This window comes from Felis catus, chromosome E2 (assembly GCF_018350175.1).
Source record: "Felis catus isolate Fca126 chromosome E2, F.catus_Fca126_mat1.0, whole genome shotgun sequence".
NCBI lineage: Eukaryota > Metazoa > Chordata > Mammalia > Carnivora > Felidae > Felis > Felis catus.
This window is the reverse complement of record NC_058382.1, coordinates 34,939,084-34,965,255: the sequence shown is the minus strand read 5'-3', so window position 1 is coordinate 34,965,255 and position 26,172 is coordinate 34,939,084. Positions and strand designations below refer to the sequence as shown.

The 26,172-nt window shown below is 45.4% G+C and overlaps 2 protein-coding genes and 1 long non-coding RNA gene across 6 annotated transcripts in view; 2 read left to right on the top strand and 1 right to left on the bottom strand.

Moving 5' to 3' along the window:
• Positions 1 to 7,357, top strand: part of CSNK2A2 (casein kinase 2 alpha 2) — a 41,030-nt gene extending 33,673 nt beyond the window's left edge. The window contains exons 12-13 of one of the 4 annotated variants that reach the window (XR_006590632.1): positions 4,384 to 4,634; positions 5,705 to 7,357. The gene's annotated coding sequence lies outside the window, so the exon portion shown is untranslated. Of the gene's footprint in view, positions 1 to 2,864; positions 3,126 to 4,383; positions 4,836 to 5,704 lie in introns of those variants that run through there. The other 3 variants (XM_023245638.2, XM_023245639.2, XM_045046681.1) reach the window with 3 other exon arrangements.
• LOC123382364 lies at positions 2,276 to 13,195 on the bottom strand. The gene is made up of 5 exons (XR_006590633.1): positions 12,920 to 13,195; positions 10,740 to 10,801; positions 8,192 to 8,306; positions 4,230 to 7,274; positions 2,276 to 3,795 (listed from the first exon to the last, which is right to left on the bottom strand). It is a non-coding gene; the product is annotated as an uncharacterized LOC123382364 (long non-coding RNA).
• Positions 13,196 to 13,288: 93 nt separating this feature from the next.
• CFAP20 (cilia and flagella associated protein 20) lies at positions 13,289 to 26,034 on the top strand. The gene is made up of 7 exons (XM_006941553.3): positions 13,289 to 13,433; positions 13,548 to 13,667; positions 22,537 to 22,616; positions 23,325 to 23,436; positions 24,467 to 24,655; positions 25,004 to 25,114; positions 25,596 to 26,034. The coding sequence occupies exons 2-7, from the start codon at positions 13,584 to 13,586 to the stop codon at positions 25,599 to 25,601; spliced, it is 582 nt and encodes a 193-aa protein (XP_006941615.1). The 5' UTR covers positions 13,289 to 13,433; positions 13,548 to 13,583; the 3' UTR covers positions 25,602 to 26,034.
• The last annotated feature ends 138 nt before the right edge of the window (positions 26,035 to 26,172 follow it).

Below are 26,172 nucleotides of genomic sequence, written 5' to 3'. Positions count from 1 at the left end.
AAAAATGTAGAGCTGATGTCATTTTGGGGACTTGTCACCAGTATGCTTTGCAGGCAGTCCCCCTTCACCCCAGCTGCAGAGCCATGCCACAGCTGTGGGAACTTGACAGCTAGGCCAGAGCTGGAGGTGTCTACCCACATCATACTTTAGGATTTCTTTATTAACTATTTAATAATGCCATACATTTTTATAAGGTTAGATTGATTGTTTGAAAACCTCTGTTTACATTCCATATTCCAATAAAATCATATTGGTATTGGTAGCAGGTCCTATTTCTACATGTAGATTCTGTTTTTGTTGTTTGGTCGGTGGGGATTTGAAATGCAAATAAAACTCTTACTAGAGTTGAGCTCATGGATTACAACTTAAAAGTAAGACCCCAAAGCCAGGAAATGCATTCAGTTAAGGTTCTCATGCCGATACTACCTGTCTGTGTTGCACATTCTGTATATTGACGAGTCCATTTGTTCAGCCTGAAAAGCCAAGACATGAGCTCTCAGCTGGACCTGTATTGGCACATCAGGCAGCAGAAGCCTTCTGATGTGCCCCTCTAGGCAGCACTGTTGGTGATTATCAGGGAGATGTGCCACTGTGTCTTTTTTGCCCCCCTACTTCTCCCCTTTTTGTCACCCATTCTCTCCCCTTCCACTTTTTTTGTTTTTAGTTGTCTGTCTGGACCAGGCAGGGAGAGCATACTGGAGAGTCTTGGTGAAGTAGCAACTCCATTTTTTCTGTTGGGTTCCCCAGAGGCATTGAAAGCATCTGGAGGAGTACAGTCAGGTGATGTGCTCCGGCCTCTCTCCGTTGATGATTTAGTAGATGCAAACACAATAACTTGCCTGTCTTGTGGCTCTGACACAGGAATCGTTCTTCCTTTTCATGTATGCTTTACTTTTCCACCACCTATGCTCTTCACTTCTCTTCATGCCTTAGCATCGCTGAGTTTCAAAAGCCTGCCCCTTTCTGAGTCTGGTCTTGACACTTAGCTGGCTGGCTGGCTGACTGTAGGTGGTTCTTTCCCAAACTGAAGTGAGTCCAGTCCAGACCTTTTCTCTTCTTTCCCATCTCTGTAGCCATTCTGTGTCCCGATGTACCTAGCTCCTTCAAGATTTCAGAATGCTTACCTGGGTTAGGAGATGGTCATGGAGAGTTCAGGGTGTGGGGGGCAGGGAAGGGGAGAGAGGGGGCGAGGAGAGAGAGAGAGAGTGTGTGTGTGAGTCTGTTCTTCTATTTAGACTAAGCCAAGGTAGATTTGCCCACCCACTGTCCTTTTTGATCAGCATGTTATTTCTTAAATTCATCTCAGTAATTTTTATTAGGCATTTTTTTTGCTTTGTTACCTTATAACAGGTTAAAAGTGCCTATGATAAGGACTTAGTTATTTCCTAAAGAAAAGCAAAAAATGTGGGGAACAGGGTAGTGTTACACTATCATCTCAGGTACTGCCTGTGTTCGACAACATAGGCCTGGTATGGTGAGAACAGAAAGTTCCTATGCCAAATACAGATTGGTCTGATTGACCGCAAGTGAGCATAAGCGCGAGGCTTTGCTTCAGCTGACGAGTCCCATGGCGAGAGCAGAACTGATGGAACGCCAAGTGATATTTTCATCTGCAGTTTGCTTGCTGTTCACTCTCCCCTGGATCATATCAGCTGCCTGCTCTTGTCCTGTCCCTGTGGGAGGTGACTGGGTGGGAGAAGCCAAGTGGACAGTGCAGACAAGCATTCTTGGGTCTTCTCACCAATTAGAGCAGTGCCAGTGGTGGCTCTTGGAGGCGCCTAAACACCGGCTGCTGCACCAGGCCTGACAGACGTTCTCTAGCGCATCACTGCTCACAGGGCTCAAAGCTAGTGTGTTCCCTTGCAGAGAAGGAAGGGACTCAGACTGCTTGGATGGAGGAGACAAAAGAGCTTGTAATCCTGAGGGGCTCAGCAAGGAGGTGGTTAAAGGAAAGGGAACCAGTAAGAAAAACAGTCAAGGGATAGGTCTTGAGGAGGGAACATGACTTCTTCAGAGAGTCAGGGGTACCACCTTCATGATGTGGAATGCGCCCTGAGATGGGCACTGCCCCCTGGAGTGGTTCCAGCGCCGCTGAAAGGTGGCGCCCTCAGACAGCTGCTGAGTCCCCGAGAGAGCTGGCGGCCGTGGTCTCGGTCCGCACCTACTCAGGGAAATGACTTAGGTTCTCCCAGGTGCTGCGTTGAGGATGGAAACAAAACTATTTGGGAACACAAGCAGCAATTGGAAGAATTTTTTATATGCATTGAAGTGGTTCTAAGCCCACTTAGCAGTTTCCCTTAATGCCAGTTCAGACTGAGCGATTTGTTTAGAAACCTGTGTTCCTGCATGGGCACTCGCAGGAAAAAGCAAACTTCCCTCCTGCAGATAATAGGGGTAAGCTGGAGTTAAGTTCATTGAAATAGAAACCCTTCTAAAAGCAAAAGCAGGGTGCACGGGAGCACACGAGGAGCCAGAGGTTTTCAGTGAGCTTAATAAGTCTAAGGTGGCATAACATCCTGCTTCTAAAAATTAACCCCAGGGTGGGAATGGGGGAGGGGAGGTGGCAGTGAAACATCTGGCAGAGAAAACCAGTAATAACAAACACTTTTGAGCTCTATGGATGTGTTCATGGAAACGACGACAAGCAGGTGTTGTGGAGGCTGGGGAAAGTGATGTGATGGGTTATACAGCTGATGCCATGAGTACTTTTGTGTAGAGACTCAACAATGTGCTACAAATGTGATACTTAATCCTGAACTGCATGTATTGGGGATTGTTTGAAAAAAAAAAAAAAAACTTTCGTTGAATCAATAAATTAACAGTTTTGCACTTGCTGGCTTTTCTTGCTGTAAATGGCGACTAAGAGGTTGGGACAGAAATCTGGACACCCTGTGGAAAGCTTGGATAAATCTTCAAGAACCGTGGAGCCAACTATTTCCTTCTGTTTGCAGAACAGCAACACTGCCTGGGTTGTGATCCCTTCCAAATGATCACTTCAGACACACTTGGCCACCTCTTTGTATCACTGGATGACTGATGTCTGATTGATGTGCTGCTGCCCTTAGAGGAAAGACAAGTGTCATGTGAAACCTTGTTTTCAAAAATAAAAATGTTGATAACCACCAGATTCCCAAGCGGGAGACAAGCCACTGCTATGAGGCCCTTAAACTTGTATTTCCTGTCTCTTGGGGGAGAGGAGGGGTGCACCTTGAACTGGAAAGATGTGTGTATGGGGGTTGCAGTTCATCACCACCTTCGTGTGGAGCTTTCCTTTATCAAGAGAGGTGGGACTAGAGTGGTGTCATGTGGGGCTTGTGCTGTTTCTTGGTACTTGCTCCAGAATCCCTCTCCTAGGCACCTGCTTCTGGGATTGGCCCATTTTAGTGCACAACTTTAACCTTTGTGGCTGAGTGTTCTGCGTTTATGAAAACCTCTCCCCACTCCCATTCCTTGCATCAAGAGCGGGCACACGCTATTGTGTGTCTGCATTTGGCAGATGGTGGTGTCTTTAATTAGTGTGCTTCTCACTGATGGAACCCTCAGTGGCGCTGGACGCTTGGAAATCAGTTGCTGAAGTGCTTAAAGGCAAATAGTCCTTTCTTTCTTGAACCTCACGCACCATGCGGCCTTTCTCAAGAAAGGCCTTTCTTCCTTTACCCAGAGGAAGTTTTCACGAAGCGATGTTTCTGTGACAGCTTCCCAGGGGCACAGTCCTTTTCTCTCGATGTAGTGCCGATCTGTGAGACGTTGCTTCTAGAATTCCGCTGCTGGCATCTCACCACCCACTTCACTGTGCTGGACATGGAAGGGAAAATGGGGTTTTTAGGCCATGCCTCACAGCTGCTCCCAGGGGAGAGTTAAAAATATTTGAGCTCCCTTTTTGCTCTTTGTTTATTAGTGGACTGGGCACTTTCCTGGTATAAATACAGTCCTCTGATTATTAGTCCCAAGACATCCTCAGTAAACGGGGTCAAGGCTGATGGGGACCCAGCGTTGGACTGTTGAGCCTGTCACTCAGCTTGCTCAGAACAGTCGAGAGGCCTCGGTGCTCCTAAATCTGCACTCTGAACCCAAGAGGCAGGGAGGAGACTCGGGCACACATGCTGTGTCCGGAGCTTTCCCCTCTTCCTCCCAGGAGCCTGCACCTGAAACCGCCTCTGCTAGTGGTGATCACGAGAGGAAGGAAGAGGGTATTACTCGAAACCCGAGACCGTAGAGTTAGTTCTTACCAGGTTTTCCACACAGTGGCGTGGGAAAGTCAAGCTTGCACACTGTTCCCAGCACTCTTCGAGAGAAGGAAACCACAGGCAAGTGGAGGCCTGTCCTCACTCCGGGTCAGATTGATTAATGTCGTCTTTCCCCTCCTCCCATCTCTTTCCCCAGGTCTGTTGCGGTTCCTCCCACTTTTCCATAAGCAGAACAAGAACCAAATCAAACGTCTTAACGTGTGTAGAGCGCGATCACGTTCCGTGAGCAGACACAAAATGGTGGCAGGTTTGGCGAGCACGAACCAGACCAACCGAAGGGCAGCCCGCCACCGTATTTCAAACCTCACTTCTGAATGTAAAAGGTTCACACGCCTTTGGCTTCCTGTTGACTTCCTCCTGACCCAGAAAGCATGGGAAATGTGAAGGGTATGCAAAATGGTTGTTGGTTACTGTTGCTCTCCCGTGCCCCTTGACTCGGCCTGTGGCCACCTGTTTTTCCAGCAGACCACGTTAACTAGCCGACCACAGACTCCACAGTGGGGAACGGGGGCAATATATGGCATGACGGGCAGTTACATATTATAATTTTAAAAGTATATATTATTGAATAAAAGGTTTTAAAAGAAACGTATGGAGAGTTTTCAGTGTGGAAGGGGCCGTTAACCAAGACCCGTGGCCACAGAGGACTGAGTGAAAAAGATGAGCAGGTTCTAGCCAGAGGAAAAGCAGGGGGAGTCCCAGAGGTGAGGAGGGCCGTTTTTAAGGACGCTCTTGACCAGGGATGAGAAGTTGAACAGGTATGGTGAACTAATCCTGGGAATGGGGCAAACCGCAGGTGACTCTAGTAGACTGGGCGAGCCAGGAAAGCCATGTTTTGCCTTGACCCTTCCTTCTAATCCAATGACTAGGCGGTAAAGATCATCTCTAGTGACCTCCAGAAGATGCCTTAGCCCCTTCTTTGCTTTCCTTTTGCTGGTGTCTCCATAGTTCATTCCACTTCCCCATTTTGCCCCTCTTCCCCATGGCCCCTTCTGAAAAAGCATCTTAGCTTGGAGGCTGGTGGAGTCTGCTGTCCTCCAGCAGGCAAGGGCCAGGGGTCTCAGGGCCAGATCCGAGGGCTGCTTCTGGTGGCATTTGGAAGCTCCCGCGAGCTGGGAGGAAAAGTGGCCCACTCCGCTGTGAGAGAGGGTGCAGTGGAAGCACCAGTTGTATTTGTTGAGTGAAAACAAAGGAAACCTGCTTTACAAATGAGCCTTCCCTGGCTCCCTCAGGCCTGCCCTCTGAGGATAGCTGTGCCATGGGGAGGTGAAGGCAGCCATAACCGGTGGCCGGCCAGCTTGGCCTCTGGCTGTGGCCTGCGTCCTCCCACAGCCTGTAGAGAGCAGGAGCAACGGGCAGACCCCGATACCCAGGCGGCTCAGGGGTGCCCACTATTCACACAAGCCACTTGTTCCCACAACATTCCTTCTTCTGTCTTTGCTGCTTGTCCTGCACAGGTGACTGTGGGAACGCAGGTGTGGACACTCACAGTTTCTGAAGCAATTGTGGGGGGAAAGCAAAGAGGCCCCTCAGGGTCACCACGGCGTCACAGTGGCCCCTGGAGCAGCTTCTGTCGTATCCAAGCAGTTCCACAGGTGTGGGAGCCCGAGACAGTGCCTGCCCCCCCCCGGCCCCCGGACACCAGCGAGGAGGGCCCGCAGGCCCACCGCCAGCAGACTTTGTAAGGCCGACAGGACATCGAGTGGATGGACTTGGGACTTTTCCAGCACCATCACTGGCCTGGTCTTCTCAAGCAGGCACTCATGCCGCGGCCCTTTTGACTCCAGGCTCTGCAGATTTCTCTTGGTCTCCCAGGTCTCTGGGACAGCATCTCAATACCTCATTATAACGAGCACGTCCCCAAAGCTCCTGAGGACACGGTGCTTTGTGTGCACATGTTTATCTACAGAGCACGTTACCTCCGTGGTGACCCACTGGCATTTGAGGGCCTTCCCAGACCAGAAGGGGCTCTTCGGAGTAGATACAGTTGATTGACTTGGGAATTCTTAGATGCCATGCAGAACTCAAATGTTAGCTCCCCATTTTTCTTCCCAGGGTGCTCTCTAACTTCCCAGTGGGAAAGTCTTGTTTTCTGGAAACCCCTCGAGCATATCAGATGTTTCTTTTTTGTGGATGATTACTGTTGGGCGGAAGAGAGGTTGTAGAATGAAGGGAAAGGAGGAATTTTTGCTTAGGCTTTTTTGACCTTGAGAGAAGGGGACAAGGGACCTGCTTACCCAAAAACAGTCTATAAAGCTCATCCACAAAGTGCTTGGCAATTCAGAACATCAGTTCACATCTTTCAATGGCCCTGCTTATATTTGGATTGTTTAAAGTAACATTTATTTATTCTGATTACCAAAGTAATATATGCTCATGGTAAGAAATTCTGAAAGCCTTCCCTTACCACATGCCGCGCGCCCACACACACACACACACACACACACACACACACACACACACACACACTCTACTCTTTCCTCCCTTGGAGGTAACCATAGTTAATTTTGGCGTATATCTTGTAATTTACTAACATTTAAAAATCAACGATTTTTATTTTTTCAGAAATGTAATCAAACCACACATTCTCTCTCTCTTTTTTGCAACTTGTGCTTTCGCTTACTTGTGACAGTTTTACTGTTAGCACGTATAGACCTACCTCACCCCTTTTTGTGGCTGCATGGGGTTCCATTGTGTGACGTACCACAGTTGAAGCAATCCCTTCCTGATGAGAGACTTTTACCAGTACTGTTACCAGTATTGGTACAATGAACAAATCTGCACATACATTTTTACACGGTATGTTTGTGAGATAAGATCCTAAAAAGGAAAAACTGTGCTGTATGTTTTGTTTTAGAAAGGGCACTGCTATGATTCAGAGGAAGCAGTCTTCTCTTCCCTTCTCTCACTGGTTTAGGTTGGAACTGGGATGCCTTTAGTCATGGAATTCTTGTGAGGCTCTGTTAGGCACTGGGACATGATGCCCAGAGTCTTTGCGCTTTCCAGGGAAACGGGAATGTTTGAGACCTGAAAAAAAGAAAAGGTGTTGGCGCTAACATAAGAAAGTTATGAAATAAAAAACTAATAAATGTAATTACATGTCTTTCCAATCCTATGAGCTTCATTGTCATTTGCTTTAAAAAAATATTTTTCTTGGGGTGCCTGGGTGGCTCAGTCGGTTGAGCATCCTACTCTTGGTTTCGGCTCAAGTCATGATCCCAGGGTTGTGGAATCAAGCCCAACACATCAGGCTCCACACTCAGCATGGATTCTCAATGTCTCTCTGTCTCTCTGTCTCTCTCTGTCCCTCTGCCCTTCTTCCCCACTGGTGTTCTCTCATGCTTTTTAATACAAAAAATTTTTTTAATATTTTTTTCTTGATGCCTGGGTGGCTCCGCCGGTTAAGCGGCCAACCAGCTCGGGACATGATCTCACGGTTCATGAGTTCGAGCCTCGAATCAGCTTAGTGCTGACAGCCTAGAGCCTGCTTCGGGTTCTGTGTCTCCCTGTCTCTCTGCCCCTCCCCTGCTCATGCTCTGTCTCTCAAAACTGAATAAACATGGGGAAAAAAAATGTTTTTAATGTATATACTTTTTTCTTGGGGCACCTGGGTGGCTCAGTTGGTTGAGTGTCTGCCTCTTGGTTTTGGCTCAGGTCATGATCTCATAGTTCCGTGGGTTCAAGCCCCACGTTGGGCTCCGTGCTAGCAGTGCAGAGCCTGCTTGGGATTCTCTTTCTCTCTCCCTCTCTCTGCCCCTCCCCAACTCGCACTGTCTCTGTCTCTCTCAAAATAAATAAACTTAGAGAAAAAAACTTAGCTTTGGAAAAATATGCATATATGTATTTTTTCTCATGATAATTAGTGAAGAGTCGCAATTACAAAATCAAACAATTTCAAAAGCAGTTTTAAAAGATCTTTTCAAAAATTACAGGGAAAAACTTACCTTAAGTATGAAAAATGGCTACTATGGCTGCTATGTTTGAAGTGCTGTAGGGAAGCCTTCGAAAGAAAGCACGCAGGGGCTGGCAGAGGGGTGGGTGTAGAATGGATGAGCAACACTGAGGAATAAAGAAAAGCTGTTAAAATGTGCATCTCAAACGCATTGTGAAGAAGTCAGACTGAAAAGGATACTTATTCCATTTATGTGACATTCTGGAAAAGGCAAAATGTAGGAAATGGAGAACAGGTAAATCTGTGGTTGCCAGGGTTTAAGCATAGGTGATAACACGAGGAAATTTGGGGGTTGATGAAACTCTTCTGTATCTTAAATGTGGTGATGGTTATATGACTTGGTGCCTTTGTCAAAACTGTACACTGGGGCGCCTGGGTGGCTCAGTCAGTTAAGCATCTGACTTCAGCTCAGGTCATGATCTTGAAGTTCGTGAGTTTGAGCCCCACGTCAGGCTCTGTGCTGACAGCTCGGAGCCTGGAGCCTGCTTCGGATTCTGTGTCTCCCTTTCTCTCTGCTCTTCCCCTGCTCATGCTCTGTCTCTCCCTTCCTCAAAAATAAATAGACACTTAAAAAATTTTTAAAAAACTGTACACCATACACACACACACACATATGTATGTGAGTTAAAAAATAAATTAAAAAAAATAACAATAATGTGCAAGGGCCCAACAGAGTCCCATTTGAACTTCACTCTCAGATGAGCAGCGGCCTCGTCCGCCCACCACTGGCTCTTTCACTGCTATCTTCCGGGCTGAGAGTCGTCTCTGGGTGTAACCTACCCGGGCCGGGACGCAGTGGTCCTCCATCTACCAGCTGAACACCCAATTTCAAGGCACTCTTCATCTTTGCTCCCAGCTAAGGGGTGATTCTCCAGGTACAACTTTACCCACCTCATTGCTATACCTTCCCATCTCGATCAGCAAAGAGGGGTGGGGTGTAAATGCTTCCTTGCAGTGTGTGGCGAGTCCCTTGTGTCTCTCGGAGGCCAGGTGTGCTGAGTTTCTGGGCTCTGACTGACCTGAGCAAACACTGTCCACTGGGTTTTGGTATTTTTCAGTACCTTTGCACACTGAAAGGGATACTTACGGTTACTGGTGTTTCAAATAATATCTTAGTTGTTTTTCTTTTTAATGTTTGTTTATTTTTGAGAGAGAGAGACAGAACGCGAGCAGGGAGGGGCAGAGAGAGAGGGAGACAAAGAATCGGAAGCAGGCTCCAGGCTCTGAACTGTCAGCACAGGGCCTGACGCGGGGCTCAAACCCACCAGCGAGCTGTGAGATCATGACGTGAGCCAAAATCACAGCTCAAATGAATGAGCCTCCCAGGTGCCCCAATAATATCTTAGTTATTAAAGCTGTACATTTAAAATCTATTTTCTCTTGTGTTCTTAACATCAGTTTACAAGTCTTGTTATAACTACAAAGTAGTTGGTTTTATGTATAAATACTTTTGCTAAATCCTTAATTGATGCTCAATCGATTCAAAACTTAATGGGTTAAACTGTAAATATTGCTTGTATGCTTAATCTAGTTTCCTTAGACCACATATTTAATCACATATTTAGTCTGTTTGATTTGTACAAGCACTTCCAATATGAAAGACCTAAAATGAGATGAAATCTTCCTAAGCATTCAAATACTAACATATTTAAGTCTAAATTCACAGATTTAATAAATAAAATCTTCTAATACTTAATACATTTTAAAGTTTAATAAATCAAAATATTTTAAACATTTAGTGTTTACACACTTAAAATTTTATAAGCATCTTAAAATTAAAATCACAGCTAATTTCACATTCCTTCAAGCATTGCAAATTAAATTCAAAGCATCGGGTTCTCCAATACATTAAGGTATCTTAAATAACAAAATATCACAATAATCGGAAACTTATTCCTCTATTTGACAAGGATTACTGGTATCATGGTTTTGATTTACTTGCCATAATCTGTGTGTGACATTCTACCAAGGTAACATTCTATCTGAACTCAGGACTATGATACATTCATAGTCAGAGATTCTGGGGTTGGCCAAGTACAGGTTGCTACTTCTGCAATAGTTATATCCAAATTTCTGGTTAACAAACTAAGCCCCTTGCAATAGTAATGGGATTTTCAAGACCACCCCCAGATCCCACCTCACTCAATGAGGGTCAGGATTTTGTTACCTTTTCTGAAACTCTTAATGGCCTGATACATCAACTAAGCTTCTGCACCCACTACCCAGATTGGAATCACTTCACTGCCTCTGTAAATTCTGCTTCCTCCTTTCTTCTTTTTTTTAACTGACTCATCCACCTCATTATAATTACAGAAATCACTGAAGGAAGCTACTGATTAGCAAGATTTTTCCTGTATTTTGTCCTTACATAAATTCATGTTGATGAAGGGAAAACAATCTTAAAGAATGATAGTGTAATGCATTTTTCTGTGAGAGACATCTGTGGTTTTAGGTTAAGTTGGTCCACATCACCTTTGAAATGAAAGTATATGTCAGAGGTGATCATTTGACTCTAATCAACCCATTCATTCATCGTATACCTGCCATGATGGTGGTCCTGTGTAGGTGCTGGGATACATGCACAGAAGAAGACAGTCTGGACCTGAAAAAAGCATGCCAAAATTAAGTCTACCATGGAGTGAACTCACGAATTCATGTTCTCCAAACCTTTGATCAAATCATCTATATTGTAGGGGTGTCTGGGTGACTCAGTCAGTTAAGCATCTGAGTTCAGCTCAGGTCATGATCGCATAGTTGCTGGGTTCCAGCCCCACACTGGGCTCTGTGCTGACAGTGTGGAACCTACTTGAGATTCTCTCTCTCCTTCTGTCTCTCTGCCCCACCCCCACTTGCACACATGTGCACTCTCAGAATAAATAAAAAAAAATCATTCTTACTGTAGCCAAGGCCATGATTGCAATAAACTTTGAACCCCAACATAAGAAAGAACTAAACACAGTTCAGGTAGACACTTACTGAGAATGGGTAGTTGGGAGAAACAAGCACTTTCGTTTTATTCATCAGCTTGCTCATTGATTGTCTATCTGTTCAAGGTGCTTAAGCCCATACTTGCTCAAGGTGTTCCATTTTTTTTAAGTTTATTTATTTATTTTTGAGAGAGAGAGAGAGAGAGAGAGAGAGAGAGAGAGAGAGAATCCCAAGCAGGCTCCACACCATTAGTGCAGAGCCTGATGTGGGACTCCAACTCATGAACCTTGAGATCATGACCTGAGCTGAAGTCAGACGCTTGGTTAAGCAACTGAGCCACCCAAGCACCCCAAGGTGTTCCGTTTTAACTGAGGAGAGTGCATGGTTAATGAGGGGCATGTGAATAGGCAGATGCATTAGGTGAGCCCCAATGCAGAGGAGAAGATCTTTATTGGTGGGTTGGGTCTGGAACTTCTGAGACCAGGAGACACAGAACCTGTGCTGGGCCTGCAGTGACCAGGACCCCAGGTCCATGACTGACTCACCGATTCAACACATGCTTACTGCATTCTCACTTTATGCCAGCACTTTAGGTACTAGGAATACAAGACAGACCAAATTATTTCTCCCAGAAGCTCAAAACAGGGGAAAGGAGACAGCAATAAGTAACTCTATAGACTATGAAGTGGTGATAAGTACTATGGAAAGAAATAATAAAGTGGGGTAGGAGGACAAGAAGTTGGGGTTAGAGGTGCCATTTCACGCTGGTTGTCAAAGAGGTCCTCTCTGAGGAGGTAGTGTAGTGAGTTGAATAGTGTCCCCTCAAAATTCATGTCCACCCAGAACCTGAGAAATGGGCACTTATTTGGAAAGAGTGCCTTCGTGGATGCAATTAGTTTAAGGTCTCAAGATGATATGATGCTGGATTCAAGGTGGGCACTAAATCCAATGACCAGTGTGCTCATGAGAGGAGAGGACACGGAAGAAAGGTATGCCAAGATGGTGGCAGAGATTGCAGTGAAGCTCCACAAGCCTAGGAGCACCTAGGGCCATCAGGAGCTGGAAGAGGCAAGGAAGATCCCTGAACATTTTAGTAACAATCAAGGGATAAATTGTTTACTGGCCTAAAGCACAGTCCCCAGCAGTCGTCCAAAAATAACAATTTCATAGAAAAAACTGTTTTTTACTTTCTACTCTAGTATGATCCACATATCCTCCCACCCCCCACCCCCCTGCCATGTCTGGAAATTCTGGCTAGATTGTTCACAGGGTTGATGGGAGGATTCAATGATTTAGGAAAGGCTAAGCTCTTAGGATGGTACCTGACACCTGATAAATGCTCAACTGACGCTAGCCATTTGTAGCCTTGTTGATGATGTTAACTGCAAACTCCTTTTCTGTCAGTCACAATACCCAGCACAGGCCTGAGCAGAGAATATAATATTTAGGAAGACGCTCAGTGAGTGACTGGTCTCCAACACTTGGGATTTCTTCCACACTTGAAATATCATAGCTTATTTTGTGTCTTTTTAAAAAAGGTTCTAAGTATTAATTGATTTAGAAAAACAGCTCCACCAACTCTATTTTGTTTAATTTTATTAATTCCTGCTGTTATCTTAATGTTCAGGCTTTTTTGTTCGCTAGTGCATTCAAGGTAATTTTCCTGAGAGTACAGCTTTGCATCCCACAAGATATGCAGTATATTCATAGTGACCCTGTTAATGATTAAAGCAATGCTGTACATAAGGCGCTTAGCACAGTGCTCAGTAATGTTTGGTTGCTTTAACCTTACCCTGCACACGGCGGCCAGTCTATTTGACACTCTGGTAAGCAGTTGCTTAGCAAAGCCACCTTCTGCGTCTTTCTCCACTTTACTTCTGCCCTTGTAACTCCTCCCAGTCCTTCAGGGGGCGGGGCCAGGTCTTCACGCCCCTGACCTCACCCCGCCACGTTCCCTTGACACTCTTTGCGTGCTCCACACTGACTATAATCCTGTCTCCTTCCGTTTTCTAAAAGAGGCTCTGGAACTAGGATGAGAAAAATAGTCCCTTGACAACAGAGTTCTTTCCACAAGAAGGCGGGACCGGGGCGGGGCTTAAGACCGGAAGAGACAGGAAGTCCGTGATCCTTGTGGCAGGATTGGGTCCCGCGTGCTCAGGGGGCGGGTCAAGTGGGCGGAGGTATCCATTTTACACAGCGGACTGCCCGCCGCCTCCATTTAAGGCGGGGAGAGGAGCGCGGGCGGCAGTTGCTGTGGTTTCCCAGTTGAGGTTGCTTGTTTCTTTTGGGAGCAGAAACTCGTGGAGGTAGTGTCTTGCGACCGATTTTACCCGCGAGGGACTACAGATCAGGCGATCAGGAGCGCAGCCCGACCAGGCCCAGCCCTTACTTTCCCTTCACCACTTGGTGCCCATATCTAGGTCGGCTCCGGCGCGGCTGAGAAGGCCGCGGGCGAGATGTTCAAAAACACGTTCCAGAGCGGCTTCCTCTCCATCCTCTACAGCATTGGCAGCAAACCCCTGCAGATCTGGGACAAAAAGGTCAGGAGTTGGGGACAGCCGCTGGGCGGGGTGCAGGGGCCGCGCGTCCCCTCCTCGTCCTGAGGCTGGGGACGGGGTGGTGGGTAGTTGTGTAGAGTTGGGGCCTAGGGGTAGGGGAGGCCGGGCGGGCGCTGCTGTGACCTGTCCCCAGGCTGGCGTGACTGAGGTGCAAGGTAGGGGCGTCGTGTAAGCAGTTGGGGGTGCGTGTGGGGTGGGCGTGGCTGGGGTTTAAGTGTCCATGGTGTGGTTATGACAGTGGTCCCTCTCCGCAGTCTTGATTTGCTCAGTCGGTTCCTCAGAAGCCTCGGTTTCCCAGTTTATATAGTGGGATAGATAGTACCCGTGTCATAGCGTGAAATGCATAAACTTACTTGAGGTTGCTTTGGGAGCATGCAGATGAAAGAAGCTGCTGTTCACTGATTTCACAAATATTTACTGATTCCCTGTTTTGTGCCAGGCACTGTGCTGGGCACAAGACACAGAGCTTTTGTTCCAGGCATCCTTATAGAGGCACAGCCAGAAGGCAGTTATGTTTGGATTTCATTCATTTGCTCCTTTCCTTCCAGTGATCTCAAACAAGGGAGAATTCGGGCGGCCTTTGGCACCTGCTCCACATTCAGTGCTACTTGGGGTCTGAACTGTGCCTTGTGTGCTTGATTTCTACGTCAGGAAAATTGCAAACTGGTGATAAAGTTTTGTTTGGGTTAATAAGTTCAGAGCCAAGTACAAGCCTCGTTATTTTTATTCAGGTCTCCCCTGGGTAATACTTTCACTGACCCCAGGAGATGATGACCTTGTCCACTTTTTGGAGATGTGGGGTAGGGGGGCCTGTATGTCTAGCAGGCTGTGCGTTGGTCTGCGTTTTATTACTTGGTTATTTCATTGCTCACGTGAATTCCTAGTCCGCTGTACCCTTTTTTAGGATAAGTTCAGGTAGGCAGTCTCTTGTGGAAGACAGGTGATTTTCTCAGGGGAGAATGGAGAGGAGTGGTATGTTGAATGGTATTTTATAGAGATAAATGTGGGATAATCTAAGTAAGCAGGTTATGGGTAACGAAGCCAAGAATCTTGGATTTCATCTCAGAACGGCTCTTTGTCTTCCTTATCCGCAAATGAGCGTTTGGGGCCACACAGCGATTGATAGAGAACACCGAGAGGCTTCTGCCGGTCAGGACTAGGGAATTCTGCATTTTGAGAGCAGCTTTGAGAGTGCTGTGTTCTTCATGTCATTTTTATAATAGTTGGCAGATCTGAATATAATGAGTTGCTTGGGCCCCATGCGCATGTGGAACCTCGAAGTCTCCTCTTTTCACTGTGCTTCTGTCCACAAGCCTAGTCTCACACCAGGAGTATTACACAGGAAAGCAGTTCCTCAGTTTTGTTCCCTACGTTATTGAGGTTTGCAGTTCCATGGTTCTGTTCACATTGGAATAAACACTGAAACCTCTGAAACTGCATCTCTACAAAGAGAACGTGGTGTGAATGTACCCGGGAACTTTGTAAGGACGATGGCTGCCCACCTGTGGCTGGGCTTAGTTATGGGCTGTCAGGAGGCATGGAGGCAGTAACCTTGTGTGCTAGCTGAACGTGCAGTTACAACAAAAAGGTCAACGTAAGGCTCTTGAAATAGAGAACGGGACCTGATCTAGGAGAGGTTTCTAGAGCAGGCCAGAGAACTCAGTAACACTGAAAGACTTGCAGTGGTAGGGACGCTTCAGCGTTTCGATTAGGTGAAACTTACCAGAGTTGTCCGTTTTGACCTTTCTGGGCTTGATCTTTTTGTGTGTGTTTTATTTTTCAAATGCAGCTTTTCGGCCAGTCAATATGTTTACACATGGAATATAAAAGCAAAGTAACCATGGTGCACTGTGTCCCTTAACAACGCCGCTAGAGGTCGGATGGTACCCTAATGACATAAACACGTGTGAAAACATTATTAGAACACCTGGCAGGGTTACTTGGAGTAAATTAAACAGATCTTCTGGCAAAGAAAACATTTAGAATAACACTCATTTTAAGCAAAATTCTTATAATAGTAAAAGTTAATTATATTTCTACTTTTTGTATTTTTTTAAGTTTATTTATTTTAAGAGAGAGAGAGAGCGAGAGAGCGTGTGGGAGTGGCAGAGAGAGAAGGAGAAAGAGAGAGAATCCCAAGCAGACTCTGCACTGTCAGCATGGCTCCCTACATGGGGCTTGAACCCACAAACTTTGACATCATGACCTGAGCCAAAATTGAAAGTCAGATGCTTAACCGAGTGAGCCACCCAGGTGTCCTTCTACTTTCTGTGTTTGTTTGTGTATAATGTTTATTTTTGAGAGAGAGAGAGAGAGAGAGAGAGTGAGCTGGGGAGGGGCAGAGAGAGGGAGACACAATCCGAAGCAGGTTCCAGGCTCTAAGCTGTCAGTACAGAGCCCGATGTGGGGCTCGAACTCACAATCCGCAAGATCATGAGCTGAGCCAAAGTCAAATACTTTTTATATTTAGACTGAAATGGGTTTAGGGGTGAATCTTTTCCCCTGGGGCAAGGGAAGGAAAGGGAAAGGATAAGTTTGGGGTCAGATCCATAGGCTTTGTTGCATGTGTGCCTTTTCTTAGCTATATTAAAGTCCTCAGGAAGTGTTGGGAATCCAATTCAGTTGGGGAAACACTGGGAATTGACATACTTATCAAAGTATTGAGCAACAGTTAAATCACAGGCATTGTGTAGATCTGGGGAGATAAAAAGCTAGAAGACATTTTCCCTGCTCTTAGGGAGTAAGGCAAAGTTGTAGTAAAGGTAAAGTTCGACGGAGAGAGGGATAGACCATCCACATTTATCTAGAAATGACCCTGAACTCTGCCAGTAGTATATGGCTATTTTTGTTACTATTGTGATTTCACAAACTTTACTATTCTCCTTCCTGAGTTTATGGAGAAGAATTTCTATAATTTGTTTTTTGTAAGAGTAATCTTGGAAAAATTAAGTTTGGCTTCTGTTTGGGCTCTGTGTCTCCTTATGAGTGTGAAGAGTGAATGCCATATTCATACTAGTGAATTGACAGGCTCCATTTTTGTGGGTGTGCTTACTAACATCTGTAACATCTGCGTTTATCAGACCCTCTTTGAAGTTCATAGCTCCTGCCGCCCATCTCTTCCTTCAAATCTCAATTTAAACATTGTTACATTGGGAGCTTAAGTTAGGTCTCCTGTGTATTCCTGTGGCCCTCTACTTCACACTGTATGGCAGTTGCCTATTTATTGTGTATTTCCCACTAGACTACAAGTTCCTTTAGGGGAAGAAAACTTTTTTACCTTGAAACCCCAGGGCTGGAGTTGGGACAGTGTGGATGTGCGCCCTGGCTCTGTCCTATGTCCTGTCTTGTGTAACCTTGGGCAAGCACTTACCTGCCCAGTTTTCTTATTTTGTAATGATGCCACCTCCTTCCATGATTATGGAGATTAAATGAAGGTTTATATAAAATGCTTGGCAATAGGGTTATGGCATACAGTATTAAATAGGGCAGGAAACCCAGGAATTTGCTCAAGAGTAAATAAGTTTATAATTGATGCCTAGGAATAGGAAATACAGTAAAGCCAGACTTCTGAAATTAGAATAATTTAGTCATTGTAGCATGGCTTTCCCAGTCCAAAACCCTTAACGTGACTCTAAGGGCACACAGCACATGGTCGGGTGCCTGCTTAACCAATTCTCCAGGCTTGCCCCCCCCACCCCACCCCCCACCGGGTTCCCCTCTTAGACCTCCTACTGAACTGAAGGAGGTTGTGTTCTCTCACCTTCAGGCCTTTGTACCTGTCCCTCTGCTGGGACCCACCCCACCACTTCTGTTAGTCTCCAGGTTGTAGCACAAAGGCACTTCGTCAGATTAGGTGAGTCTATATCCACTTGCCCCTCCAGGTTAAGTTCATTTATACCCCCTTATAGAGCCTCTACTTCCTTTTTATCATACCCATCGTTCTTGAAATTCATTCTTGAGATTAGCTTCTTAAAATTTGTATTCCTTGCTAGACTGCAAGCCTCCTGATAAAGACCTCTGTCTTTATCAGACCAACAGCTTAGGAGAAATTAGGGGTTTCTTAATGTTTCCTTAACTTCTGGAACCAGCAAATATTTCATTTATTAAAGGACTTTTATGTATAATGTCGATATCACTTCTGGTTTGTAAAGAAAATACCAGAAGGTTCTGTTCCCACTTACGCCTGTGTAAAACATAAAATTTTCATATTTCAAAATATGTTTAATATCCTAAAAGTCTACTAGATGAGAATGTTAGTTCATACAAGTTTCTCTGTCTTTCTCACCTCTCACCTTGTCTTTCAGCTGCCGCTGATCCTCACCTATTCTAAAACTAAATATTAGAAGCAGACTTTTTGTGGTTGTTGCTGGATAGTATTAGATTCCTTCCCTGTTCCTAATTTTAAAAATGAATAATCTCTCTCCAGAAAAGGAGTTTCCACACCCTCATTTTTAATTAGCAAACTTTCTTGGTACATGTTAAACTGCTGCGTTCCCGGTAGTAGGATCGAGGGCATTGGACATGAAGGTAGTATAGCTGGGGTTTTTTTCCAGACTTTTACTGGATCAGCCTGATGATGTTTATTATTCTGAGTAATAGCTTTTACTATAATTGGGCGAAGGCATGGGTTTGAGTTACACTTGCCCTTGCAAGGCATTGCTAGGAAGAGACTGGTTAGCACTGCACTTAATTGCCTTTACTGTAACTAAAGGGTTGTTTGTATATGCCCAGAGTTTTCCGTGTGCTATCTGGAGAGTCCCTGTTAAGTGCAGCAAAGGGAAAGGAGCTTTGACCCATCCGAGCCTGCAAGGCCCAGGCCTTGAGACAGAGCTATGCCCAGCTCTCCCCACAGAGGTCTCCCTCTGCCTGTTTTCTGACTTACATCCCGGCCCCTAGCTACAGGCGAAACTTTCCTGCCGACATGTACAGCTCTAATGGCTTAATGTAAATTGGAACATGTGTCATTATTAAGACTAGGATGCCAGATGGCTGAGGGCTCAGCTGTCTGCCAGGATAAGTGGGTGGAGCCAGAAAAATGAAAGGTGGGGGTAGAGAATGGATACAACTCATGTGTTATTTTTAAAACACTTGAAGAAATATGGAGAGTTGGCTAGCTTTCTCCCTATCCCAGTAGTACTTTTTTCCCCTCAGTTTGACCTTCCTCCCTGGAGCTTACATTGAAAAAAAAAAAAGAAAAAGAAAGAAAAGAAAATCAGTGTTCTTTATTAGTTGCCCTAGTGACCATGGAAAGCCTGGGAGAGTGATTGCAAGAAGGGCTTGAAGGTTCCTTTCCTGGTGTCCACAGAGGCTAAGAACCTTTTTGATTTGTTGTAGCCAGGAACCTGGGTTCTGCAGCTCCCAAAGTACGTCCATCTCATAGCTTTGGGGGTGGAGGGAGGGTGGGGATAGGGAGTTCGTGAAAAAAAAAAAATGTAAGATTGGCTTTGTTTATTTTTTGGAGGAATAAAACACTTGTAACCTACACCTTGATAGCGGGACTGTGTCATGAAGTAAAAAAGAATGAAAAAGTCAAAAACAATTGGCACTGTCTCATTTAGAGAGGGAAGTAAGATAAAACCTATTTCCACCGTAAGCAATAAATACTGACCAGTTCACTTTATCTTCATTTCAAAGCCAGGCCTGCTTAGTGACCTCTGAACTGGAAGGAGCTAAGGAAAGGAAGTCAGTGCTTTCTGAGGTCGTGTATCTTGTTGTATGTGTTTGTCAGAAGCAGGACTGAGGAGGAGGTTGCTTCCTGCAAGACCTTTACAATTTAAAACAGTGACGGCCAGACTGCCAAGGTGGTTGAGAGGCCTTGTCCCAAATTGTCCACCCCGCTTTTCCCTTGATCCTAGTTTTAGAGCCTAAAGAGGTTTGGGGAGGTGTCCTTTAAGTGCTCATCTCTCTGATTAATTGCACCCCCCACCCCACCCCTCTTTCCAGTGAGTTTCGATTTGCAGCCCTTAAATAAAGGAGAAAAATCATAATTCACTAACCAATCAACTTAATTTGATTTCAGAACTCTGGCAGTTGGTGATAGGAGAATACTTAAAACTCCAGAGAGACTGGTGGGCATTCCTTTGAAAAAGCTGCCTTTTTTCCTGGTTCTCCTGGTTTATGGACTACGTTAATTAATTTTGTAAGACCGAAGTCCTGGAGTGTGGTGGTTGATGCGTTGCTGAGAGAAATTTCTCTGTAGGAAGTTTTTGAAAGTCCAGCTAAAAATGAGCTTGCCTCTGGGGCAGAGGCAGAAGAATACACAAAGTCTGTTTTGGCTTCCAGTCTGTTGGCTTCTGCGTGCTTTGTAAGGCATTGTTTTCTTCTGTATAAAGACTTGAATAGTAGCATTTGCTGGAGTGAAGTCATCTGCTAGAAACTTTGAGATGGGCAGAAGCAAATTTCCTAACATTTCCTCCCTGTGGAATCTGGCCGAGCTTTCTGGAGCCGAGAGAACATTCTCCCTGTGCTCTGAGAGACCTTTGGGGATGTAAGGTTCGAAGCCATGCTTTTAAGCAATATTGGATAAATTGCAACAAGTTGCCTTTTAGCAATAATTAATTGATACTTCCAGGTTAACCATGTCGATTGTTGCATTGTGTATCCTTTAAAGAAAGAATGAAGTTATAAAGAATAATTAGTTGTATGTTATCAAATTAGTGTTTGCATCTTGTTGGAATACCAGCCCCTCTTAGCAACATGACTACATCACGTTATTTGGAAATAATTTCGCATTTGATTCCTCCTTCACCAGCAAGTCCGTCTGTTTTCCACAGCAGCTGTGGGCTAGCAGATCGAGGAGGAATATTGCCATTTGGTCCCGAGTGTTTATGTGGGGAACGAGGTGGGCCGCGTTGGCATGTGCTACACAGACCCAAGCCTTTGTGCTCTTAATCTCCCTGGGAAAGAGGCCCAGAACTCGAAGCAGGAGGGCAGTGGTGTCGCCAGCTTTGTTTGAGGAGCACTTCAATGTGACGTTTGTGTCTTAAGAACCCAAGAAATGCTGCATTGGCAGAGATCTGGGGCCCATCCACCCTGCGTTCTGTCTCTGATAATGGGCACCAAAGGCTGATTTGTGGGAAAGCATTCCTCATGCTGGCAGCCTCCCTGGCTTTGTGATAGACCCCAGTCTCTCTGGCTTCCTATAATAGTCCATGGTGGATATGTTATCCAGGAGTTTTTTTTAAATCCTCCTTGAATCTATTCACCCTTGCCAACTCTCAGGGTGACAAATTCCAGAAGTCAGCAAATATTTGAATGCTTAGTTTATGCCTCACATAGTACTAAGCTTTGTAGAAGATGCAAATGATGCTTACTACTTGATCCCTACCCTTGAGCTTATACTTTTGTAAGGAGACAAGACTCAGTTACATCTCGCAGAAAAAGATAGGCAGTGATATCAAATGTCCCATGGGAACACCAAGCACACCTCAAGTGGATCAAATTCACAGTACCAGAGGTCAGAGACTGATGCCTAAAAACAAAATGCCGTATTATTAATAATCCATTTTGAAAATACAACTCTCAGTCAGACTTGACACCGTGTTCTCTCTTTATGTGCAAGTCTACTGGAAAGCCAAAGGATTGAGTCAATACGACATGTCAGTACAGCCATTTTCACTATGCCTGGAAAAAGGTCACATGCTTTAGGTGCATCCTGTACCAAATCTTGTTGATGTTCTTCATGTGTTAATACATTCAGCCCTAATAGTCCAGCCCTGTGTCAAAAATGCCTTTGCGTTTCTCTGCTGTGTCCATATTAGGTGCTTAAGCGCTCATTGCTTGAAGGTAATTGTGCTTTCCTGAATATTTTAAGAGGGGAAATCCATGTTGAATATTGATCTCTCTTCATATTGTACCTCCTACATATGCAGCAGATGACACAGAACCATGTAGGATGAAGTGCTAAATTATATGGTCTAGGCTACATGAGCCAGACAGACAAATCAGAAAGAAGAGAGGTTGGTGTGGGCTGAAACGCTGAAGAAGGGTTCTGTGTGCAGCACCGATGAGACTTGAATTCTTTCAAAATTTGAAATTTAGGGAAAAAATAAGGAAGCAGGAAGTAGGAGCATTGTAATAAGCAGTGTAGAAGGTAAAAATGATGCTTGATAGTGGGGAGTAGTGCTCTCATTTTCTGGTTGCTGCCCTCCCAGTGGAGGTGCCCTTCCAGTGGCACCCAGGATTGGGCCTTTTTGACCGAAGAAGTGTATAAGACAGTGTGGAAAGCCTGGTCATTAATCCTGACTCTGTCACTTAGGGTCCTCATTTGCACTGCCCGGATGTCAGTGTCCACATGTGTAAAATACCACCTACCTTATGATTTTTGTTGTTAGGATTAAGTCAGAGAGTGTATATGAATGTTCCTAGTGCATAGTAGGCACTGAGTAAATGTTAGCTGAATCGAGTTGATTTCTTTTTCTTTTTTATGTTTATTTTTTGAGAGAGAAGGAGAGAAAGATTCACAAGTACACTCCATTCTGCCAGCACAGAACCCAACAGGGGGCTCGAACTCGCAAACTGAGATCATGACCTGAGCCAAAACCAAGAGTCAGACACTTAACTGACTGAGCCACCCAAGTGCCCCTCGAGTTGATTTCTTTGGGAAGAAATTTATCCTAATTTATAGATTGCCAAGTCACCTGCAATTCCTGTCGTGGCTGATGGGACCTTATATAGAGGTAATATCGTGGCCTACTTACAGATAAGCTCAGTATACCGTGTCCCAAAGTTCTGTGTTATGCCCTAAGAGCTACTGTGGTTTTCTTTAAATGGTCCCATTCAGCCTTCAAAATCTTAACAAAGTTGTTGCCAAATATTTCAGTCCTAATTGGTTTAATTTTCTTCGTTGTAGGTGCGGAATGGCCACATCAAAAGAATCACTGATAATGACATCCAGTCCCTGGTGCTAGAGATTGAAGGGACGAATGTCAGGTAGGTGGCCCCTCTGCTCACCCAGAGACCCGGTACACCAGGGAGGCAGTACGTCATAGAAGTTAATAAGCACAGACTGTGGCACCGAGTGCCTGGTGTGGGTCCAGCTCACTGCTTACAGCTTACCTTGGACAAGTTACTTAACCCACAGGCCTTAGTTTCCTCATCTGTAAAATAGGGATAGTAACAGGACACCTTCCTTAGAGGGTTGTTGTGAAGATTAAGTAAGCAAATTGCGTATAAAGCACTTAAAGCCTGCTCAGCACATAGTAAGTGCTGTATGTTAGTTATATTATTATTAATAAGTAACCAAGGCTGTGGGTGTGGGCGGAGGGATGGCACCAGTCATAGTAGATGGCGTGTGCCACTGTGTGGCTCTCTGTGCCACAGTGGTCCTAGTTTACGTTTTCTATCACTTGATGCTTCTCTTAGACCAGAACTGAGTCTTCTCTCACTGGAGGAAATTCCTCAGATCGCTGGCCTGGCTTTGTTTTTCAGGTTATTTTTTTGTTGATGTCTAGCCCTGTGTTCAGCTTTTGTTTCAGAGTCCAGCGTTGTGTTTTCTTAAGCATCAGCTGATTCAAGGATTGAGGATTGGGTGAGGTATCTGGCTCTTTTAGATCTGCTTTCCAACTTACCTCTTGGACCGAGTGTTTTTGCTGTGTGTACCACAAGGGAAGTGCTTACCAGTGTCCCCTCTCTCTGCAGCACCACGTATATCACCTGTCCCGCAGACCCAAAAAAGACGTTGGGGATTAAACTGCCCTTCCTTGTCATGATTATCAAAAATTTGAAGAAATACTTTACCTTTGAAGTACAGGTTAGTATATGCACATGAATGTGTACACTCTCAGCTATACCATAGGGATAGCTCATCAACTTGCAGGAAAAAAAATAGCTCTGGGAAAGTATCTTTAGTCTTTTGTATGTATTTTTAAAAACAAAATTTTTTTTTAATCTTTATTTATTTTTGAGAGAGAGACAGAGAGACAGAGAGAGCAAGGGAGGAACAGAGAGAGGGGGAGACACAGAATCTGAAGCAGGCTCCAGGCTCCGAGCTGTCAGCACAGAGCCCAACACGGGGCTCGAACCCACGAACTGTGAGATCATGACCTGAGCCGAAGTAGGAGGCTTAACCGACTGAGCCACCCACGCATCCCGTATTTTTTTTTAAAGTTTATTTGTTTATCTTGAGAGAGAGAAAGCATGAGTCAGGGAGGGGAAGAGAGAGAGAATCCCAAGTAGGCCCTGCTCTGTCAGCACAGAGCCTGACGCAGGGCTCGAACCCAAGAACCGTGAGATCCTGACCAGAGCCAAAGTCTGACACTTAACTGACTGAGCCACCCAGGAGCCCCTGTATGTATTCTTTTCTGCTTCTACTACACACTTGATGCAGCCGTTATTATACGGCATAAATTTGGTATCAATTTGGTAGTCAAACTTTAATGCCACGTTTTTAAAGAAGCAGTAGGCACCTAGGAAGTCTGAACAACAGCTGTAAGTTTCAAAGCTTAAAGGTTGGTGTCCATTTAATACTGGTTATTGTTGGTCTCTGTTCTAGTATTTTTGATTTTTGAAATGGAAGAATGTTTATGAAATCTTCTATGGTCTGTGGGCCCTCGGGTGTGTCATGTGTCATAAGCAGCTGGTGTTGTCTTGGCAACGGACAAGATAAACTTGCTACTTCCGGGCCATCTGCATCCAGTGTGACCTGTATCTGGTCTGTTTATTCTCCCTTGGGTCTCAGCCTTGGGAAACTGGGCTGTGGGAGTTCAGGCCCTTGTCTTATACCCAGGTCGTTTGCTTCTTCCAAGGTAGAGTTCATGTGACTCTTTTTCTATATGTCATAGGTACTAGATGACAAGAATGTGCGTCGGCGGTTTCGGGCAAGTAACTACCAGAGCACCACCCGAGTCAAACCCTTCATCTGTACCATGCCCATGCGGCTGGATGATGGCTGGAACCAGATTCAGTTCAATCTGTCAGACTTCACACGGCGGGCATATGGCACAAATTACATCGAGACCCTGAGAGTGCAGGTGCTGGCTCCTTTTCTTGTGGAGTGCCAAACGGGAGAGGAGAGTGTGCTCTGCCTGTTCCTGGCTTGTGGCCCTGGTGACAGAACAGTGTGGGTTTTTGGCTAAGGTGCCCAAGTCACTCTCCAGAGGGCTCAGAGAGGTCCAGGCCATATTCAGGTGTCTGCTCAGATATAGTGGGAGAACACAGCAAGCAAAATATCCCTCTTGCCAGACTCCATCCCTAAGCCACGCTGAGGAGAGGCCAAAGAGATGAAGCTTTGACAGCCTCGTGGGAGGAACTCTAGGAGAATCAGGAAAAGAGGAAGGGCAATCCTATTTTGTCTCTTAAAATAAGTCTTGCACCCACAGATCCACGCAAACTGTCGCATCCGACGTGTTTACTTCTCAGACAGACTCTACTCAGAAGATGAACTGCCGGCAGAGTTCAAATTATATCTCCCAGTTCAGAACAAAGCAAAGGTAAGCCAGCCCTCCTCGGACGAAGGCCAGACGGTGAGTTGGGGGAGCTAGAAAGTGCTCTATTCTGAGTTGGGTTGCAGAGCCTCTCAGTGCTGACGTGGGGTCTGGAGTACCTTTCATTGTAAGATCTTGGGTCTTCTTCCAACATCAGCACTGAATCGGGATCGGTCCTGGGAAATGTTCTGTGACTGTTGTCTCCACCTCCACAAGGTGGTCCTGCCTCTCCCTGGGCGGCATCCTGCTGCTTCCTGCTCACGGGCCTTCCTTGGAGAATATCTTCCATCCGAACAAATTCCTGTCAGCCCATCGGTCTCCTCTGACACAATGCTGGGTGCTTCTTCCATGCCTGCCTGCTGCTGACATTGCGCATTTCTGCATAGTCCAGTGTCCCCTCCAGTGTCACCAGAAAGGGGAAGGCGGGTCGGTGGCACTGACCATCTATTTTTCTGATTGCCTCTTCTCTTTGTTTCTTTTTCTCCAGCAATAACTAGAATGCAACTCAAGGGATGTCAGACCCTGGACATGGCTCTTAGTTTGAAAAGGAAACTAACTGGAGGACAATACAAAAAACAAATATTTCTATTAGTTTACTGTGCTGTGGTTCTTTTATCTACTACTTGGTGTCCTTTGTTGTGGACACCAGTGACCATGCCAGAATGCCATCCTCGCGTTGCAAGTGCCGTGGGGGGTAGGCTGGGCTCTGGTGCACGAGTGCTGGACTTTACCCAGCTGCCTGCCCCAGTGTGTGGAGACACATTTACCAGGAACTATAGAATTAAAGATGTTCCCTAAAGCAATTTCAGACCAATATTTCTTCCTACGGTTTATTCATTGTTTTATATATTATCTAAATATATGTATATGCTGTGTAATACTCATAATCTGGAAATGAATAAAATGCTATATTCTTGGTTTGTAAATTTGGGTTTTTTGTTTGTTATTTTAGAAGGAGAGAGAACATGAGTGGGGCGGAGGAGGGGTGAGTCGAGGGGGAGGGGGAGAGACTCTTCAGCAAGCTCTGCACCCAGCGTGGAGCCCAACGTGGGATGTGATCCCAC

What these genes read in the sequence shown, in the direction of transcription:
- CFAP20 (XM_006941553.3), top strand. Translation starts at nt 13,584, where the DNA reads ATGTTCAAAAACACGTTCCAGAGCGGCTTCCTCTCCATCCTCTACAGC. An exon ending in TGCAGATCTGGGACAAAAAG is followed by an intron (nt 13,668 to 22,536) that starts GTCAGGAGTTGG and finishes TCTTCGTTGTAG; the next exon opens with GTGCGGAATGGCCACATCAA. An exon ending in ATTGAAGGGACGAATGTCAG is followed by an intron (nt 22,617 to 23,324) that starts GTAGGTGGCCCC and finishes CTCTCTCTGCAG; the next exon opens with CACCACGTATATCACCTGTC.